We start from the raw sequence: 20,962 nt of genomic DNA, 5'->3' as shown, positions 1-20,962 counted from the left end.
CCCCCAGAGAATTCGGGATGAACAGGAGCTGGGAATATGTGAACTGAAAAATTACTTCTCACAGGACTGAGGTTTCCTAATTTTCTTTTAAGACTGCAACTTTTCCGTACAACAACAGATGCATGAACAGGATGCAGTTCTTGTACTGAAACTATGTACAAATATCTGGAATACATGCATAGACTCAAAGGGCTGTTTTCACTTTATTTAACGTAAGCGTTTTTCCAAAACTGCATAAACTGAAGTTTCCTTTGAAAACTGCCTAAGAAGAACATTATGCAGAAAAGCCAGGAAGTAGGAACAGTACTTGGGGAAATGCAGGAAGCATGGAAATTACTAAGGGGAACACAAATTTCAGATAAACAAACAAATGAGCAGAAGGAAACTATAGAAGTCTGTAGCAGTGAAGGGAGACACTTTTCAGATAACTCAAGTGCCAGATGACTGAGACTGGGGACGTGCGGAAGAATTGCACTTAATTTTTCAAGGCTTTTAACTGGAAAATTTCTTAGACTCTATTATACACACTGTTCTCTTTGTAATTACTACACTCACTTCTACCATTGATAATGTGCATAAATCTGCTGTTTGTCATGTTCATAACACACTTAATAAACGTCCTCTAAAGGAAGGAAATCACACTGCTTGAAAATCCACTAACTTGGAGAGAGAGGGGGGAAAAGACACTATTCTTAGCATATACACATCACTCCTAGCCCTCTGACATATCAGCAGTGGTTCAACCAGAGGTGACATGAGAGTAAATGCACATGGCACCTGCCTGGGAAAGCATTTGAATAAACACAGATGTGCCCTGACAGCTACTTGAAACCTAAATGCTTTCCAAGCCTGAAATCCCAGTGGTGGCAAATCTGTCAATAGCCAACATTACTATTTATCTAGAAAGGCATTCACCCACCACCAAGAAAGGATTGTATTTGGTTTAGATGATATTAGGCACCCTGCACTCGTGTTGCTGTACAAGTTCCCAGACAGGGAGCGAGGAAAGTTTACAGACAGCAATGACAGTAAATGTTAACTTTTATTTAAATATAACAGCCTTAGCTGGAATCTGGTCAGAATGCTTTTACTGCAAGAGGACAAGATACTGCTTTTACATCTTGTCCTAATGGCAAGCAATTGGTATGACTGTAATGGCAAAAAAAAAAAAGAAAAAGATAAAGCAATGTTTTATTTAAAGTTATTGCCTTCAGTACTTAATGTAAAAATTAGCTACCTACTAGAGTGTTTCAATGTAAACAAAACAAAGTGCAGAGAGAAGTGTAAATCTACACATAAAACCCATTAACCTTTCCTCACCTGATCTTCTTCTCCACCCCCTTCTTCATCGTATTTCAGAATGTTGTCCCTCACATCATCTTCAGGATCAATCAAGAGCTGCTTTGCCTGACGCTCTTTATCACGGCGTTTCATCCATACCACAAACATTAAAACTAAAACTGTAATGCAAAAATGGAAGAGATAAAACCACACCTTACTTCTGAACTACAGCCATAAAAACTGTAAGAATTTAATGTGAAGATTTAAAAGAAGAAAACAAAAAAAGCAATGAAGTTGGATTTGACTGTCCTGGAGGTTTTTAAAATTAATAATTTGACAGAAGGCAGCTTAAGTAAGAGATGATTCAACTCAGACCACTACAGACAATTCAGTTTAGAAATCAATAAATCAATCACATATTCCAAGTTGTAAGTAACAAATCCATTCCACATCTGCAAAATAAACTTCCCATGAAAAGAATTAAGAAAGACTGTGCTTCATAAACCACTATATTCAGAAAGAAATCTTTCCTTCAATAAGGCCCTGTTAGTTTCATACCTAGCATTTTAAAAATTTATTCTATCAAGAAAGTAAATGCACTGCGTGCTTGTGTAGAATCATGTGCTTATCCAGGCTCTTTTTTTTTAATTACTCCTTTCCATAATTTTCTATGTTCTAGATGGGTGCATAGTGTACTATGACCAGGCTAATCTCTCCCTTGTGTTCCACCACAATAGGCAATCAGTTAACTATAATGTGTAGGAGAGCTAGCTAATCTAATTATCTAATTTACTACACTGGACAGACACTCATGATTTTTAGTCACTTCCCTTACTCACACAAAATAAAATACTAGTACAGCTTTATGCGGTGTTTAAACATACACATCATTGCAACACCTGCCTTTCTCTTCAGGCCTTACACAAAGGGCTCTGATGCATTACTTTCCAACAGTAATTCCTACTTGCATTAATCTGAAGCACAGCAGTAGTAACATCAGAGCACTCCTTAAAAGCATTTTTACCTGCTATGGGTGGCACCAAATTGCACAGTACTGGCAGCACAAGACAGATTAGAAGCCTGGGGACTAATCACATCTTCAACCTGGCCACTCACTGATCTAACACCACAAGTGTCTATGAGTATCAATGGAAAATCTCTTTCACAAACCCAATGCAGGGCTTTGAGTGCCAAACAGGTGCTAGCTGTACTCTGTCCAACTCTAAATCCTGTACTATCAGGAAGTTTTCATACTTGTCCAAAACACTGAAACATGCAGAAACAATTCCTGGACCTGAGCCTTTAATAACTCCCCGGTCTTTGTCAAGGTACCTGATACTAAAATAAGTAATATTGTACTTGCAAAACAAGAATAAAGGAGTTAAAATTAAGAGAGCTATCTACTCACTGAGCAAGATGATGATACAAAGCAGAATTGCAATGATGGCACCAGTGCCCAGCCCTGCACCAACAATCCGGTCAACATCTGTGCAGTCGCCATTTAAGTCACACTGGCAAACCTTCACCTTCAGCAAGGAAGTGCTGGATGCATGTGGATTTCCAGAATCTGTAATTACTATGGGCACGTCGTAGATGCCGGCCTCCAGGAACCGGATTCTTAAGGAGAGCTGGGCGTGATCGCCTGTGTGTGGAAATAAGGTGCTGGTTAAAAGTAATATATTGCTCACATGGGATTAAAATAGCACTGGCAAAAATAGCTCATGGTTCAGCTCGGGGTTAACTTCTTGCTCAAACTGCTATGTGATACTCAGGGTAACAGACTTCCTGACTGCTGTGACCATCTTTTCTTTCTTAAAATTTCTTGTCCTCTGGGGAACTTACACTAAGGTGATTTCTTGTTCATATCAACCAAACTCATGTATGTTGTGAAATAATACCACAGAGAAGATATTTGCAGAATGAAGATTTCCACAATGTTAATTACCACTAATTCGAACAATGGTCCAATTCCTCTTAATACTAGCAGGTGTGTCAGGTAGCTCAAAGGCAAACGGGCCTGCATTCGGATCTATGTCAGGGTCTACAGCAGTGATGTTAATAGCATTAGGCTGCAGTGTTTCACAAGTTGTAGCTTCTTTTGGATGCACTTGGGGGGCATTATCATTGATGTCCAGCAGGTATATCTGAAGTGTGCCAGTTCCACTCATTGGGGGTATTCCTAAAAGAAAATGAAATAGCATTAAGCCTGTTTCCAGTTGCAAAGCTATTTAAACGAAGCTGTAGCAACACACTTACATGTTTACCTCAGTTTTGGGATTCTTATACAAAACCAATCTAACACTGTCACTGGCCCTGCTAACACAATAATTCTTATGTAGTCTGCACTCAGAAAAATGGCCCTACTCAGCAAAATTCAGCAAATAACTGCAGATCCATAGATCACAGACTCACCCACTTCACTGACCAGACAGACAGTAAATCTCCACAGACGGTCCACATCAAAGGCTTCAAAGAAGGTGCAAAATTGGGATGGTTTGTCCTCTGGAAAAATTATTTCCTAACTTTGAAGGCTTAAGATCACCCTTTACCATAACTGTGCTATTTAAATTCTTTCTAATACTGAGTTTCATCATGTTATTTCTGGACATTCCTGCCATCCATATCGAATGTGTGATGCTTCTATAAATCTTGCTGGAATCACACACTGATGTGATCATTTGGCACTGAATTTTTCAGTATAGCTAGCAATGGTTCTCATTCCACCTCCCATAATCTTCCAGTTCCATTTATGTCTTTTCTCCAGAACTGAGCCAAAGTATAGAAATAGCTGATATAGCTTCCAGTTCAGAAATTTTTACCATGTCTTTTTTCCAAGGCAAATAACCCCAGTGTTTCAGTTTTCCCTTATAATGTGAGAATGTCCCTAACTGTGCCTGTCCATCTTTCTGCTATCAGCTATGAACAGTACAGCCCTCCAGCTGAAATCAAAGGACTCATTTCTGAGCAGGGTTAATTGTCATTAACAAACTGACAACAAAAAGATACTTTTCCCTCTGCACTGCCGCAGTCTGAATGTGGGAAAATACAAAGCCCCTCCAATGACACATTACCCCCCATAACGCCCACTCATGCTGTGCATTCACTCAACCTACCACACTCCCATGCAGGGCTTTTTCAATTTGCTGTCAACTCAACTAATGTAACCAAGACAGTGTTTCTCTATAAACTCAGAGAATTATTCTTCCGCCATTTCCCAAGTAGCTGGGAAATTATACATGGTCTGATAGTAATACAGATTTCCAACGGGATGTATTCTAAGCATATTCTGTTTTCTGCCCCAGTAAAACTGAATGCCATTCAATCACAAAGATGAAAAGCTTTTTGAAAAAAATGCACAATATTGATACATACCATTATCAGAAGCAAGAAATGTTGCATTATACATATTGTTTTGCACATATATTGACTCTCTGTCCAAAACAGCTGTAGTAGTTATTTGTCCATTAACAGGGTCAATTTTCAGCCAGTTTGCAGGATCTGAAAGTTTTGAGTACCTGTGTATTTAATCATAAGTTATGTTATTTATCTACCAACATAAATACTGACAACAAAGACAGTATTATTACTTTAATTTGTATTCTGAACATGTTTTTGGAATTTGAAGACAGTATTTTTCATAATAAATTTCCATTTATCAAGCCCTGACAGTAAATTTCTTGGAAATACATATTAAAACCAGTCCTGCATTTTGATTCTTCAAGTGCCTTGCCCTATAAGTTATCGTGTAACTGGAGGAAATCATATAATTACCATAAACTATAAAATGGTAATACTCAGACTCAATTAAAATACTCAGTCAGGATCCTACTTGGTTTTTCTACACCTACAGAGCTATTCATACTAATTTTCATATTGTCAGAGTGCTTGAGAGCAGGAGAGAAGCAAAAATGGATAGTGTTAGTTGCACTAACTCATATTGTTCTAGCACTTCAGTATTACTTCATTTTCAGAGGCCCTGGTTTTACTGCATGTTTTTCATCTTAATTTGAAAGAGAAGTGTCTTTCAAAACCATTCTTCTATCTGATAAATTTTGTCTTTGACATTAATCAGGTGCAAGCAAGTCCTCATGCTGTCATTTCTGTGATGGTTATGTCCAGAAATGAGCAAAGTATTACAAACAGCTTACCAAAAATCAAGAGAAAAGAAAATTGCAATCATCTTGATTTTGGAAGGAAAGACAGAACAGAAGTCCTGGAGTTTTTTCTACATGAGCTAAAAAAAAAAAGGCTGGATAAGCTGAGTCCTGACCCATGGGCAGTCACAGCCTTAGCTTTGCAAATAACGACCATGTCTTACATGAGGTATGCTCGTATAGAAAAGTTTTAGGCATAAGAAAAATTATGATCAAATAATGATCATAGCTGTCCGTACAAGAATTCACAGACAGACCACACCCCTACTTTGCATTACTGGAGATAAAATGAAAAGAAAACCCTTCAGATTTCATCAACAATCTGATTTTGTTGCCATGTGAAAATTACTGGTGAATTTTAATTGCAAACGATTTTAATTCACAGAAGCATGTGCCTGCCCTGACCGAATTTGCTGGGATAGAACATATACTTTACCACAGATGCATAACTGCATTCTATCTTGGTGGAATGGGACTTAGGATGAGGAAATGACCCACTTTACACACCTGGTCAGTTCACCTTCTCCACAGCCAAAAACCCCTTTGGAGAGAGCTGCACAAAACTCACACAACATCTTGGGATAGCTGTGTGCCACGGTAAATGCAGCCATTTCACAAGTCACCTCTTTGCACCCTACCCATTCCATAACACAGACATTGCAAAGTGCTTATAGAGACCTTAGGGAGGTTTGCTGCATGTAACGATCCGGGTCCTGAGCAGTAAAAGTTGTCAACATGCTCCCAGCCATCAGCCCTTCTTCCTGACGCACGAGCTTGGGGTTTGGAACAAAATACGGGGGCTCATTCACATCAATGACCGTAATGGACACGGTTGCTGTTGACTGAGGAGGATGTTGAATCCCCTTAGCCAAAGGCACTTGATTTTCCGCAGCTACGGTAAGTACAAACATCCTGTTGGTCTCGAAGTCAATAGGCTGGGAAGAGCAAAGAGCAGGAAGTGTTAATGTTCGCTCACAGCAGCAACGGACACAAAATAACATTTAAAGTTTATAGTACATTTTTGAAGATTACTGTGCTTTTCTGAAAAATGAGTATGGAATTTGAAGAGAGCACAATACCATCACCTCAACACAAGCCCATGCGCTGGGGGTTTTGCTTAGCAGCATGTGGTGGTTTCAGTTCTGCACACAGCAGCAGCAGCAGCAGTTTTGAAGTCAGAAGAGCTAGAAACCTTTAGAAATCATTCTGGGATTTAACCTACTCTGGTACTGCCATTAGAGACAAATGAGGAAACGAATAGTTTAATCACAAAATGATGAAGAAGCTCCCAGCTTTGTGCCAGGCACTCACATGTGCCTCCTGATGATCTCTCCTGGGGACAGAAAGCTGCCACTTTCTGTTAGAAGGAAGGATGGAAGTTTCCTTCAAACAAGCTCATGACTATAGCTATTCCCATAGATCAGAGAGTCTCATGTCCTCAACATCCCACTAGAAAGACTCTTGGTAATCCCAGTCAGCCTGGTTTCTGATATACCTACAGCTTCCATCTTCCCAGTGAAGATAACCTTCCGTTTGGAGAGTTCCTCACTGAGCCAGAATTCCAACTTAAGAAGAAATAAAAGCAGTGTGAATCTAGAGTTCCTCTGTCATGCTGCACACGGTTGAGGCATTCCTGGAGACAGGATTTCCCTTTGTACTATGCACTGTACTACTCACACAGATCCCAGATTGGAAGAAAACTCTGTACCTTACTGGGGCAGTTGGCATGTGACAGTATGAAGTAAGTGACAAGAGATAATCTAATCTTCATTACAGGTTGACAGATCAACTCATTGCAGTGCCAATAAAAACTGTAGGCAGGTTTCCAACTCTTCCCATGTCTGGGCACTTAAAGGAGTGCTAAAAAGCACAGACACTCACATAATTCTTCCTGGATGACTGCAATGCAACAATTGGTACCTCTGGGGAAGAGCAGTTATAAACCAGAGACAGTTCTTAAAAAAAACCCACTGTGAATTACCATTAATGCTGCATGTATGTTGAATCTTTTTGTCACCTAAATACTGGGAGGATTAAAATCAAACAAAATGAAATTAAATAAAATGAAACAAAATGAAATCAAACAAAACAGAACAAAAAAAAAAAGAAAAAAAAGAAAAGTGAATTTTTTAATTTCCAAATGGGATTACTGGCATTGCACATTTGACTTTGAAACGGATCAGCCAAAACCAGAGCAGGCCAACTCAGAGATGAGACATTTATCAGTGGGTCATGAGTAAAGGTGGCTACTGCCTGGCAGGTTTAATTATAGAATCACATTGTTATTATCACTTGAAATAAGTCATCCCTCAACAGAGAGCTGTGTTGGCTAGAGAATGAAGATAGACAGGTTATTCCATAAAAGGTATTTAAATGAGGTTTTAAAAATAGCCAGTCTTTAAATGTCTCTTGTAGAAGTACCCTCCCACCTATTATTTTTTCCTCTCTGATTGTGCTTTGACTGCCTGTATCTCTTCCTTAATGGAACATCTTGACATAAAATATGCAGACGACACGCATGACTACTAATTGAGGAGGTAGGAAGTTGTTTAGACTAGCAAAAAATACTAAGCAGACACTTTTCCACAGAGTAATTTCTAACTTTTAGCAAATAAAGATTCAAGATTTGCAATTTCTAATAACCTGGGCAGATTTTTAAAACTGAGCAGGCGGAATACTATTGATAGCATAAGCAAGGTAACATTCGAAGAGACAGACTTGATTCCTAAAGGTGAACATCCATTTAATTCCAGATTCATGCTGGCCTAAGGAATTCACATTTCCCCCCATTTTGGTGCTCTCCCACCTCCTCCATCTCTGCTGAAGTCTCTGAAAGGCGGGCAGGCCTTACCTTTACGACAGTGACCAGCCCGTCGTTGCTGTTGGGGTCGGTGAGGATGGTGAAGCGGCCGGTGGGGTCCCCCCCGGTCATGCGGTACATGGCGTTCCAGGCCGGCGTGTGCGGCTGGTCCTTATCTGTCACCGTCAGGTTCGCCACGATCACATCCACCCTGTTCTCCGGCACCTCCCCGTAGAACTGCAGAAACCACGGAAACACTTCACCTCAGCTGGGGGAGCATGCACGGGCCACACCAGGCTGAACACTCATCAAAGCGGGGCAGCCCACCTCTCCTCACTGGAGCTCTGATAATGTATCTAATGAAGTTTACCTGAGACCACCCAGAGAACCAATGGCTTGATTCCCTTGTCAGCTTTTGCCTTTTGGTCAAAAATATATATATTTTTGACCATAATATAATGACCATAATATAATATATACAGCATGTAAGGGATATATATTCTGCACCTATTTTGATTCTGCCTGCCAGTACAGTATTTAATAAGTAATAATTATTTACTGTGTGTGAATATAATGAGAGAAACAGAGAAGGGTTATAAATATGCACATCCTTCAGTAACTCCTATCCTGTACTTACAGTCATGGCAGTGAACTCTGGAGGATTGTCATTGACATCTGTCACAGCGATGACAGCAGTTGCTGTGTTTGAAAGACCATATGTTGGGTTTCCTTCCATGTCCGTAGCTTGAATTATTAATGTATATTGTTGTACTTTCTAAAACACAAAATGACAACATAAGTTTTAGACAAAACTAACATTACCATAGGACAGCAGGTGTTCCCAAAAATTGCACTCTGCTAAGCAACGGAGCCTATCACACTGTTTATTCTAGTTAGCATCACCCAAAATGACAGGAGCAAGCAAAGTTTGTGCCACAGGAATACAGCAGCAGGTTGCTTATACTGAACTACTGCTTGAAAGACCATCAAGGTTAGGACAGGCTGACTGCTTCCTACTCTAATAAATCAAACCACTTTAGACAGTTAATGCATGATCACAGGTTTAACAATGCTTTTCAAACGGCGCAAAGAGAGCCAGAGTGCATTTTATACTAAAACAGGGAAAGTCCTCAAAAGCATTTGAGAGCCCTGAGCCAAGGTAGGTTTGTCGGCCAAACGGCCACAAGTGCCAAGGTTTTGCTTCAGCCAAGCCTGAGTATAAAACTGCTGCTGCAACTTCTTGTGATCTCTATGGAAACCAAAGATGTCGAGGCCAACAGAGACGAGTAAGGGCACTGGAGAAAGGGGGAGGAAAGCACCAAACGGGCTATTTCCATAAATGTTAAACACCCTGGCTGAGTACGGCAGCCATGGGCCCCTCTCCCCCCACTGCTGCTAACGGCCCTTGAGCTGGGCACTCGCTCCCCCCTCACAGCTGGACTGGGGCCAGCAGGGTCCCTAAGCACCCAAAATGCCTGGTGGAGACCTGACCTCAGCCTGGTGAGCTGCTTGAAACAACTCAGACAAGGTTCCATTAAAAAAAAAAAATCATAAAGATGTTTTCTGTATAAAGTTGCTGAAAAGTTTATTAGTTTATTTTAACTCATTGCTTTCAAATATTGCGCATGCTCTTTCATTCTTCCAGCTCATCGTCCCTCCTTGCAGGGAAGTGTTACCATCCAGTTCTTCCCAAAAGAAAGGACACAAACACAAGGAGCTGCTATTACTTTGAAACAGCACTTTCACAAACGGTTTGCTACCACTTTTGGCAAAATAAAAATAATTCAAAAAGAGCCTATTTTTATGTTTTGGGCTTTTTTTTTCCATTTGGTACACTATTTTCTTCCACTGTCTAAAGAGTGGGGTATATGACAGATTACTTCTCATGGAAACAATTTATAGAATCATGAAACATGCTGAGTTGGAACGTACCCATCATGATCAGAGTGTCTAACTCCTGACCCTAAGCAGGACACCCCTAGAATCACATCATTTTTGAAAAGGAATTACAGGTTTTGATACAAAAAATAAGCAAGGGCAATTCCACTGGTAGTATTTAGCTTTGTTTCAAACTTTGGCCAGACAGTAAGACAGACATGAGAGGTTTAATGGTTTGCACACTTCCAAGCAGCAACAATGAGTCACGGAATAGAAAGTTTTAAAAATAAGCTCTATGGATCTTTATCTCCCACTGAAGATAACGGTTTATGCTCATGCCTTCTTTCACACAGAAACCCTTACAAGACACTCCAAATGTGAATTGCTACATATGCATCCCACAATTCTTTAAAAAAGCAAGACTAGAGTTAGTATTAAGTCTACAGAAGTGCAGTATACAGGTTTAATAATGCATAAATATATATACATAGATGTATAGGAATTCTGGCTTGGAAAATATACTTGCAAACTGACCTTTAAACATCTTAAAGATTTCCTTCATGACACCAATAAGAGTAGCAGTCATGAGGGAATCAAAGAAATGCTTTTACCACCTTCATCCAGGAAAAAAAAGCATACTTTACTTACTGTGAAGCAATAAAATCTAAAGCAGTATTGAAGCAAATCTCACTGCCATATGATTCTATGTTATTGAAACAGCAGGTGCTTCTGATTCATCTGGGTCTTAATACATTGATCCCAAGAAGGAAATTTCATTAAGGAAAACTCCATTATTATTACACAGAGACTCAGCTTCCTTACAGTCATCTTACTTAATTCCAACAGAACCAGCACACTAAAAACTTCCCCAGAAAGTGCCCCAAAAGACAGCAAATCAGTGTTTTTGCTTGGTTCTTTGTTTTTTTTTCCCCTCTTCCCAGCACTCACATAAAGCAGATCAACTGCTGAGAGTGAAATTTCAGAAATCAACAAGCACACAACCTTCCAGGCATGGGGAAATTGGGGGAGGTGGTCTCTTTTTACTGTGGCTTGAGAAGCAGCCAGGAATGGGCCGTGGAGCATGTGTCAGCAGCCTGCACAGAGACTTAGCAGCAACACATCTAAAAGCAAACCGGCAGCTCCAAGAAAGAACGCAGACCTCATCAGTTCACATCTTTCCACTTCAACACAGGCCAAATAAAAGAGCACTTCACTGAATTAACCTCACGTGAGGCAGGAATGTCAGTGTGTAAATTTAAGTACCCCGCCTGCCTTCTTCAGCACCTCCAGCAGCAAGGCAGATGTTTTAATGCTGAAGTGAATTCCACAGCAATAACGGAAGAAATAAGAGCAGCTGGATCTCATGAAACAGCATCTTTTGAGATAACAAATGAAAGATTTCTTCTGCCTTAAGCTGAGTTTCCTTACCTAAGCAAATATCCTCCTGTGCATGTTAGGACAGATAATGCATTGTGCATGTTAATCTAAAATACCAGCAGATGAGGAATGCTATCAGAGGAGCCACTTTTTTTTTTTTATGCCTACAACACTTATGCCCCCATAAAAAATGTGTCATATTATTTAAGAATTTAAAATTCTGCCTAGCATTTTATGATTTTAATTAGAGCTTTATCAGGCGAGACAAGACTTATAGAAAAGAGTGGAAAGGCAGAAGTGGGCAGACCAGCTGGGGTACATGGACAACAAGGCATTCCCCGGCCCACTGTCAGAAGACAATTCAGCTTTGGCTCTCTAGACTCCCAGTCATTTTAATTTAATTGACTTCCACAAAATGACTCAGGAAATGGAGGAAGCAAAGCTTGGGAAGGAAACCATTTTATTTCATATTAGTCTAATTTAATATTTGAATGATTTAACGTTAATCATTAATATCCAACATGTTCAAGAAATGTTTATATATACCCATCTGGGTGTCAGCGGAGTGATCCATCAGGAAAACTGATGGTGAATGACAAGGCTTTTCCAACTGTTAATGTGAGGGTCTAAGCACCACAGGCAGCTGGTTTCTTCTGAGTTAAATCCCTCCAGTATAGCTAGTCACCAAGTGATAAAACCTCAAGAATTATCGCTATGTCCTTCTGAAAGTTCATCTGTCAAAGATGACCAGGGGATTTTAAAAACAAGGGCAAAGCTGCCCATCATTCTTTTAATTTAATAGGGCAATACTGTAAAGTTCAGGGTTTTCCTTTGCTCAAATCCCTTCTCTTCAAAACCAACTTAAATAGAATGAATGTTAATAAAACCTCAAAAATTAATTGCAATATCTAACAGTCTGTTTAGCTTTTCAAATCTTCTGATTGCCCCTTTCAAACTGAAATGCATCAGAATATTAATAGCAAACACAGAACTTTAGAAAGCATTTTTATTCTCCATTTTAAATAACTATAAACAAGCAGCTAAAAGATGAACAGCAAACCCAGTACTTTGGATTTAATGAGCTAAAATGAGGTTAGTAATGCAGAAGTTGAAACAAGATGTATTCAAAAGAGGTCTGTTAGGATTTTATAGCTTGTTTATAAAATAATGCTTATCTCTTGTGAAGTTTTCAAGTGGTTTAAAAGCACAGTTAGTGTGACAGATTTGGAGTTGGGAGGGAAATATTTTTATTCCCAACCTCACAGATGGGTGAATCAGAGCAGAGGATCTGGCACGCTCCTTCTCCAGTGGTGGGCATAGTGAAGAACTGTCTAGACAGGATGCACCTTGCAGATTATTTCTTTTTGCTACTATTATTATTGCATTGCTCTGCCTTAGTGTGTATCTGTTAGATGCATCTGTTTCTTAAGAGCAAACAGGCTTATCAGATAAGATCCTTTCCATGACCCCAGAGAGCCAAGAGTAACTTGGCATGTACATGTATGGAACAAAAGGGTCCAAGTTTCATCTCTAATGTAATTTTCTCTCCTCTGAACTTTTGTACTCTGAGACTAGGAAAATAGCTGGTGTCAACAGGGTGAAAGGGAGTAAGTTAAGACTGAGGAGGGGGACAAATATATCACAGCATCATGAAATTGTATGGACTAGAAGTGACCTTAAAGATCATATAGTTGCAGACACCCAGCCCCAGGTAGGGACACCTCCAACTACACCAGGTTGCTCAGAATGTCATCCAACCTGGCCTTGAACACTTCCAGGAATGGGGAATACACAACTTCTCTGGGCAACTTGTTCCTTCATCTTACCACCTTCACAGTAAAGAATTTCTTTCTTTATCTAACCTAAATGCACCTGCTTTAAGTTTATAGTCACCCCCCCTTGTCCTATCTCTATATGCCCTTATTAAAAACCCCTCTCCAGGCTCTCTTCTAGGCCCCATTTGGGTCCTAGAAGGCAGCAATAAGGTCTCCCCAGAACCTTCTCTTCTCCAGGCTAAACAGCCCCAGCTCTCTCAGCCTATCTACATAAGAGAGGTGCTCCAGCCTACTGATGATCCTCACATCCCTCCTCTGGACTTGCTCCAGGCAGGTTCACTTACTTTCTGTGCTGAGAACCCCAGATCTGGATGCAGCACTCCGGGGGGGTCTCAGAGGAGCAGAACAGAGGAGGAGATTATTTCCCTTGACCTGCTGGCCATGCTGCTTCTGCTGCAGCCCTGGATATGACAGCCTGCAGGTGCGCACTGTCAGCTGACGTCCAGCTCCTCACTCACCCTCTCATCCACCCACCACCCTGAGCCATAATCTTTACAATATTAAGTTCAATCCAGCCCACAGGATTAAGACCTGCCTTACCTCTCTGTCAAGCCCAGCTGCAACAGTGATAATGTCACCAGTTTCGTTGTTGATTGTAAACATGTTTGGAGAGGGGCTGCTCGGGGCCTGGGACAAGATTCTGTATCTCAGCATCCCGTTCTGGGCGTTGGGATCATCAGCATCGATGGCAGTAACAGTCATCACGTAGGTCCCTAGCACCAGGAAAAATAATTGATGTTACATAAACAGTTTATACTCAGATTATACAAGATCACTTTACAAGCAGTGGTCAAAGCACATATTTCTTTTGGTAAAATCTGCACATTCTTTCTTTACTTAAAACAAACTGGCTAAAATCAAGACTCACCAACAGAGTAATTAAAATACATAAGAGGAGATAAAAATACTCTATGTTTATAAAAGACTAGATTTGCTTATAACTGAAGAAGCTACATAAACAATGAAACTCTACAGTTCTGCCACAAATAACATTTCTGTAACAAAAGAACATTTCATGTTTAGATACTTATGTTATTAATTGGGCCAAAGGAAATATACTTATTGTTCAGAATTGGTGAACATACTGATAGTGACGGAAAATCAATATAAATAATACTCTTTCAAAAGTCTTTGAGATAGATCTCAAATGCCAAGTAAACAGTTAGGAAACACATTTCTGGTGCTAACCTTTCATTTTGCACTTCTGACAAATTAAGGAAGTGGTTTCAGCCATAGTGCAAACTTTAGTCTGAGCTGATTAGAATTTTAATGAGATCTGAACAACACTTAGGTTTTCTCAAGAATTCAAATGACACTGATTTCAAATCCCAGTATTTGCAAAGCCTCTGGGAATCAGAACTAGAACTGTATCTAGTGACATTCCAGAAGTCTCTTATACCCTGACCTGTCAACTAAATGAACATCAATGTCCATCATAAAAATAAATGTAAGAACTGTGATGTTATAATTAGGATTTTGAAAACCATAAACCAGAAGTCATATACTTAAAGACTCCCCTGGTTTTAGTTCATGCACATAGCAATTTTGCCTTTTGGAAATGAATCCCCACATGCTAAAAAGTGCATTAAAAATAGGGTGAAATAAGAAGACAGAGGATCTGAGATTTTGCTCATCACACTAAAGACACCTTTCAAAGTATTACAAGGTCTGAAGGCACTCCCTTCATCACACCTTCAAAATGACACTGTAAGCATAATACTTCAAAATAATACCTCTGCCTCCCAAAAGCCCATATCTTACCTGGCTTTGATCCTTCAGGAACTGTCCCGTTCCAAACCTGGTGTAAGAATTCAGGTCTATTGTCATTCATGTCAATGACATTAATAACAATGTCAATAGGATTTTCCACCTGGTTTCCATTTACATCCACAGCATGTGCTCTCAGCTGCAAAAATCATTAAAAGTATTAGAATTTGCACAACATACAAGTGCAAATAGATATAATAATAGTGACAGGAAATTTCAGGCCAGACATTTTTAGCTCAGTGTATTTTCTTATCTGCCACTGCTCCCTCATATCGACCTTTTAAATTTCCAAGCTGCTAATGGAAATGATGTTCAGACTTCCAAACTATTCTAAGTTGCAGACTTCCTTCTTTGATTTGATGAAAATTATTTTAGATCGTGTAATTTTGATCACTACTAGTGCCTACTGTCACATAGAATTCTGGTTTTAATAATGGCTATTAGAAAACATTCCCTAAAAAGGTCGAGATTTAAATGTAAATCTGTGTATTTGGACCAGAGCATGGCCATTGCTAGGGAAAGGAGCAACTTTCTCCTGTAGGAGTCCTGCCGATGCCCATCATGTATACACACACATATTTCTTATGGCTACAAAGCTACTAGAAAGCAGCAAGATGGCATTATTAACTCACCACTCTGATAATGACTCATATAAATGTAAATTCCTAAGTCAGTAAATCCTGAATTGCCAATGTCAAATTCTCAGTTAAAATCTTATGGACGTTAGAGCTGTTGTATGAGAGCCTTTCACCCACACCTCCCCTCCAGATGCTTCCTGCTGTGTCCTCTGTTTGGGAGCAGCACTCAAAGATCTCCCCAGAACACAAGGTAAGGAGTGTTTTAATCCACAACATGCTGGAAAACCCTCTCCAGGAGCTGGGTGATTTCAGCATGGCTTCCCAAAAGCACAGGAAACTTTAGGTCACAGCCTGCTCTCCCCGTCTTCCTTGCAACTTTCCTTTTCCACTGGTACTGGAATCTGTGGTCTACTTTTTCAATTTCTTTAGAGCAAAGAATATAATTTTCATAAGCTGACAGGCCTAATTTACAATTCTATTAAAATGCTTAGATTTGGCCCTAAAATAAAAATTGGTATGTTATTCTTCCCATCCATTTCTCAAATCACAGCTGCTGCTGCAGTTCTAATAGCAGTCACATCCTAATTTAAGTTGCTGAATTAAAAATAAACTTCTGGAAAGTATACAATTCAGTGGAGACTGTGATCAATGGCCTGTACTTGAAATATAAGCCACAGTACCCATATTTCCATATTTTAAAATTACTTTACCTAAATACATTTAATCACTGTTTACGTATGTTAATGTATTTAAGCTGCTTAAATATAGTAAGAGTTAGCCTTATTAAGTACAATAAATACAAATCTGCTACAAACTCCTCAAATCATATCTCATACAAAACTAAATGCTGGCTGCTCAAGTCATGTTTGAAGCAGATGTTCATCTTCAATTTGATAATCTGATTTGTGGTAAATTAAACTCTTACATGAAAAGAAGCAATCTGCTCCCGGTCCAAAGGCTTTGTGACAGACAGCTGTCCTGAGATGGGGTTGATGATGAAGATGCCTGTTGGAGGCTGGTCAGCTCCTGGGCCAGTCACGCTGTACCGCAGAGAAAGGCTTTTATCACGATCAGACCTGATCTGTGTGTCAAAAAAAGATAAAGTTTACATTAGCTACAAACAAGCGCAGGATGGGACTGCTGCTGAGACAGGCAGCAGCTCTATTTATCTTCTCCTTGCTCCTTAAGATGTACTTGCAAAAATAATTATTCTGGAAATGGTACAGAGTTGGTGTAAAGTCTGAAGTTCTTAACAGCACTCTTCGTTCGAAAGTGGTCAAAGGATATTCAGAAATGGAAAATTATCTCTGTTTAATTCTCAAAATAAAAATTATTTGTGTTAAACAAAAACAAGCAAATATTTTAAGCAGAATTGTTTAGATCTTAGAGAAAACATTTAGTATCATAAAATTACACGTGAAATAAAAAGCCTGGTTTGTGCTTTCCCTTTTCTCCTACACCTCAGCTCAAAGCTACAGGCTCTCTTCCATGACAAGCCAGCTTTTAGAAACTCATCCTTTTTGCTTGAACATCGAACTTGTTTCATGATCCAAGGAAACAACTGAAGGGCAGTGCATCTGTGAGGAGCAGCTGAATCACCAGCGCACACATAAAACAGAACAGAGTGAAACTGTGTCCTATCAACTTGGGCTAATGTTCTGCCAAGTTCCAACAAATTGATCATGACCAGCCAGTATCGTGGTTGGAAGCCAGCCCAGAGGAGGCTGGCTCCTGCAGTGGCTCCTTGCAGTGGCCACTTCTGGGCAGCAGAATCCTGTGGAAGAGCTGCTGTCCTCACCCCAACAGATACAATTTCCTTTGGTCTCCTGGTGCACTCTGCTTCCTGCTCACTCCCACACCATTTCCCAGGCAGAGAACTCCAGTACAGGAAACTGGAAAACCCCTGAGATACCAGCAGAGATGCCCCTTAACACAAATTACCACCCAAAACAAGGTCATCTTCCACCAGTAGAGATGCGTAGGAACAAGTTAAACCCCAGGAAATTAGACGCATCCCAGCATGCAATGCAGAGGCAGCCACAAGAAACCAACCCAAAAGACTCTGATAAATGTCTGGATGATGAACAAGACATCATTTACACAAAATCTCTTCAAGAGCTCTCTGAGGGATACTGAAACCACACTTCTATTAACTTCCTTACCCTAACTAATTCCTGAGGAAAAGGTCCTTTGGAATTTTCTGGTAGGTTGATTGGAGGAATAACCCAGTCTCTCTTCTGCCTCTTCAGAGGGCTGCTGTGCTTGTATTGTTGCCATGGAAATATGATTTCTTCAATTTTCCTTTGGTCCTTTCCCAGGTACAAGATAAAATTAAGCACATGTTAGAAGGAGAATTACTAGCAGACATTATAAAGTAACTCAGGTACAATTACATAACTGACTGAAAGACTGTCCTTTCTCTGTGTTCATCGAACTGTTTTATTTGCATTCACAGTGCAGCTTGAAAATAACCAATATCATTTACAATTTCACTGCCAAATTTTAAGAACCCCTTTTTTCCCCTTATTTAACTAGGAAGAGAAAGGGAATTATAAACCATTTATAACATGGCACTACTGTGTAAACTATCTGGCACTTTCTGAGAAGTAGATAATATTTTGCAGAATTTAATAGTATGCCTTTATGTATTTCTCATTAGCTAGAGCTTCAGTTCAGGTAATGTGCTACTGTACTCTAAATTTAGATCTGGGTGTGCTATAATGCAATTTGAGTTCCAAGAGAAGTTTAATACATACTGGTAAGGAATGTCTCAAATATTTATGACCCTATTAAATCCCATAGAATTAATGCTGTAATTATTTTAAACCTATGTCAGCCATGATGGATGCAGTAGATGACCCACTTTACACACTGGGCATTAATCTCTGCCGGGTGTCAACATTCCCTTCCTATTCCCTTCTACATCTGCAGTCATTTCATCCTTTGGATGACAGCACACACAGCTAGCTTGCTTAAGGTTGGGAACAGGGTGACAAAAACATCTTCCAAATCTTTTAAAAGAAGAACTTTATTTTAATCTAGGCAACTACATTGAAGAGTATGAACAGACACCAAATGAAGGCCAGATTCTACTCCTCTGCATTCTGTTGATGGTAAGGACACCGGAATAGTGTGTGTGGAATAAACAGGGCATGCACTAGCACATCTAAGCATCTGCTCTTTTACAGTGCTTCCACGAACAAAATGACAATATTTCCATTGTTAAAATCATGCCTTAGCAAATTTAACACAATCACCAAGTAAGCAAACAAATGAGGATTACACAGCAGTGGTCTCCAGTGTGTTCTCAGGAAAAATGTATTGCATAACCACATTACCTACTTTTAACATGATGCTTAAATCTTAAATGTGTACCTATTATAGGTACGTTAATCTATGAATAAATTTTGTTCTTCATCTGTAAACGAAGCCCTTCTCCTTCACTAAGGAGAAGGCAAGAAACAGCAGGCAACAGGTAATATGACAGAAAAAGGTAAATAACCTAATATGCTTTTCTAAAGTAAATACATTGCTAATTGCACATTGCTAGGTCTGATTTTTCTTACAGTACATGGTTTATCCTATGGCAGCTTCCAGCAGAGGGAGACTATCTTCCTTACCAAGGAGTGCTGGAATCATGAATAATTTACAGTCTCCAATTTGATTATGACGGGACAAGACAAAGCCAATATTCCCTGCCAGAAGTGCTTTCCTACTTACTGCTGTAAATCTACAGTTCCCATCTAATAAATGTGACTGATGCATTCTATCACAGATTTGTTTATTTTGCGGTTATATTTAACTGCTTGCATAAATACTATAATATTTTCAAGCAATTTAAAATAAAGAAATGGCTGTGTGAGACTTAAATTCAGGTATAAATCTCAAGCTATACAAACAAAAAGCTCAAACAAAGAATCCTATATAGTTAAATAGGCATGTCTTTTCATGCCTTAGCAAAACTACAGAATAAAAGATGATCAAAGTTCCTTCTAAAGTTCCAGCTCTGCATGCACTGGGTGTCCATTAATAAGCTGGTTCATGGAGAGGTGCACGACAGGCAAAATTAAACCCCTATTAAACCCCATATATAAAGATATGCCTCTTTGTGGAGATACATTTATACAGGCTGCATTGAGCTCTTGTTTTACCTTTTCTGAAGCCCCTGTGGAGGCTGGTTCAGGGGTTAGCTTCACCCTCATTTGCCATTCTTGCTGGGTTTCCTTGTCTTGAGCAGACACGACAAACTCTGTGGGCTCCGCTGAAAGCTGAAAGCTTCGTTCTGCATAGACCACACCATCCTCTCCTACTCTGAAATCTTCTGGCTCACTGCTACCAAAGTGTATTTTTTTGTTTCCATCACAGCTTCGAAACCTCACTGTAAAACAGACATAAAATGACACAAAAAAAAAATTGAAAAAGCGGCCCACTTGAATTTACTCTGACATCAAATGCACTAAGAACAAACTCAAAAGCAAAAATGCTTGTTACTGCTATTATCACATGCAGTTACAAGTTAGGACTTGTTCTTTACCTGTCAGTCCATAACAATGCTATTCTTCTGTGGACTGCTAGGCTGAGATTTTAACCCTAGACAGGAACAGCCTCCTGCCTACAAATTTACCCCACCGCCAGCAAGAAAACCAGCTCCTTCCACGTCCTATGGTACACTTCAGTTGGTTGCTAGTTGGGTTTGCATCTCAAGCTTCGCAAAGACCCAGTCAAGCTGATTCATTAAAATGCTCAAAAAATTCCATTACACTGCAACCATAACTGCAAACACAACTGTGTTTCCAGCACGGTCTCTCTCTGCCAGTGGGGGTAAGGCAGAAACCCTGAAATATGTTAAAAATATTAAATTCTGTGCCCACATCAGCCTGTGATTCAGCTGTGCCATCTCAGGAAGATTTCTTATGAGCTCTGGGACTGAGTTGCCTTGTTCCTCATTGACAAGATGGAGGAGTCAGTAAATGCCTCAAAGAGAAAACGTAATTTAATGACCCCGAGTTTTTCTTTTAGTTTGGGTTTTTGTGCTTGCTTGTTTGGGTTTTTTTTTTTTTTTTTTTTAAGCTATGTTCTGTACTACACATGTCCCTTTATTTACTCAGGGGTTACCTATTCTTGTTTAATTCCCTCCTCCCTCCTTCCTTTTGTTATGTCTGAAAGACACACACTGGAACAAGAAGTCAGTAAAACCAAATGTAGAGATAATGATGTGTTGTCCACAAAACAGAACTGGTAACAAGTTACTGCCTTCTCTGCCTAATTATTTTCACCATCAGTTATCTTCTG

General features: G+C 39.6%; 1 protein-coding gene across 1 annotated transcript in view; it reads right to left on the bottom strand.

The window, feature by feature from the left end:
* Positions 1-20,962, bottom strand: part of CDH2 (cadherin 2) — a 115,970-nt gene that overhangs the window by 18,288 nt on the left and 76,720 nt on the right. Inside the window, exons 3-14 of the mRNA XM_054284593.1 lie at positions 19,822-20,048; positions 17,833-17,979; positions 16,596-16,751; positions 15,087-15,231; positions 13,866-14,038; positions 8,873-9,010; positions 8,287-8,472; positions 6,114-6,370; positions 4,654-4,796; positions 3,227-3,460; positions 2,690-2,923; positions 1,321-1,460 (exon numbers count right to left, since the gene is read on the bottom strand). Of these exons, the coding sequence (XP_054140568.1) occupies positions 1,321-1,460; positions 2,690-2,923; positions 3,227-3,460; positions 4,654-4,796; positions 6,114-6,370; positions 8,287-8,472; positions 8,873-9,010; positions 13,866-14,038; positions 15,087-15,231; positions 16,596-16,751; positions 17,833-17,979; positions 19,822-20,048 (2,180 nt within the window). The remainder of the gene's footprint in view (positions 1-1,320; positions 1,461-2,689; positions 2,924-3,226; positions 3,461-4,653; positions 4,797-6,113; positions 6,371-8,286; positions 8,473-8,872; positions 9,011-13,865; positions 14,039-15,086; positions 15,232-16,595; positions 16,752-17,832; positions 17,980-19,821; positions 20,049-20,962) is intronic.

The sequence above is a fragment of the Melozone crissalis genome, unplaced genomic scaffold (genome assembly GCF_028551555.1).
Source record: "Melozone crissalis strain CALT ecotype California unplaced genomic scaffold, PUWL_Pcris_2 ptg000042l_1, whole genome shotgun sequence".
Taxonomy (NCBI): Eukaryota; Metazoa; Chordata; class Aves; order Passeriformes; family Passerellidae; genus Melozone; species Melozone crissalis.
This window is presented reverse-complemented; position numbering and strand designations above follow the sequence as displayed.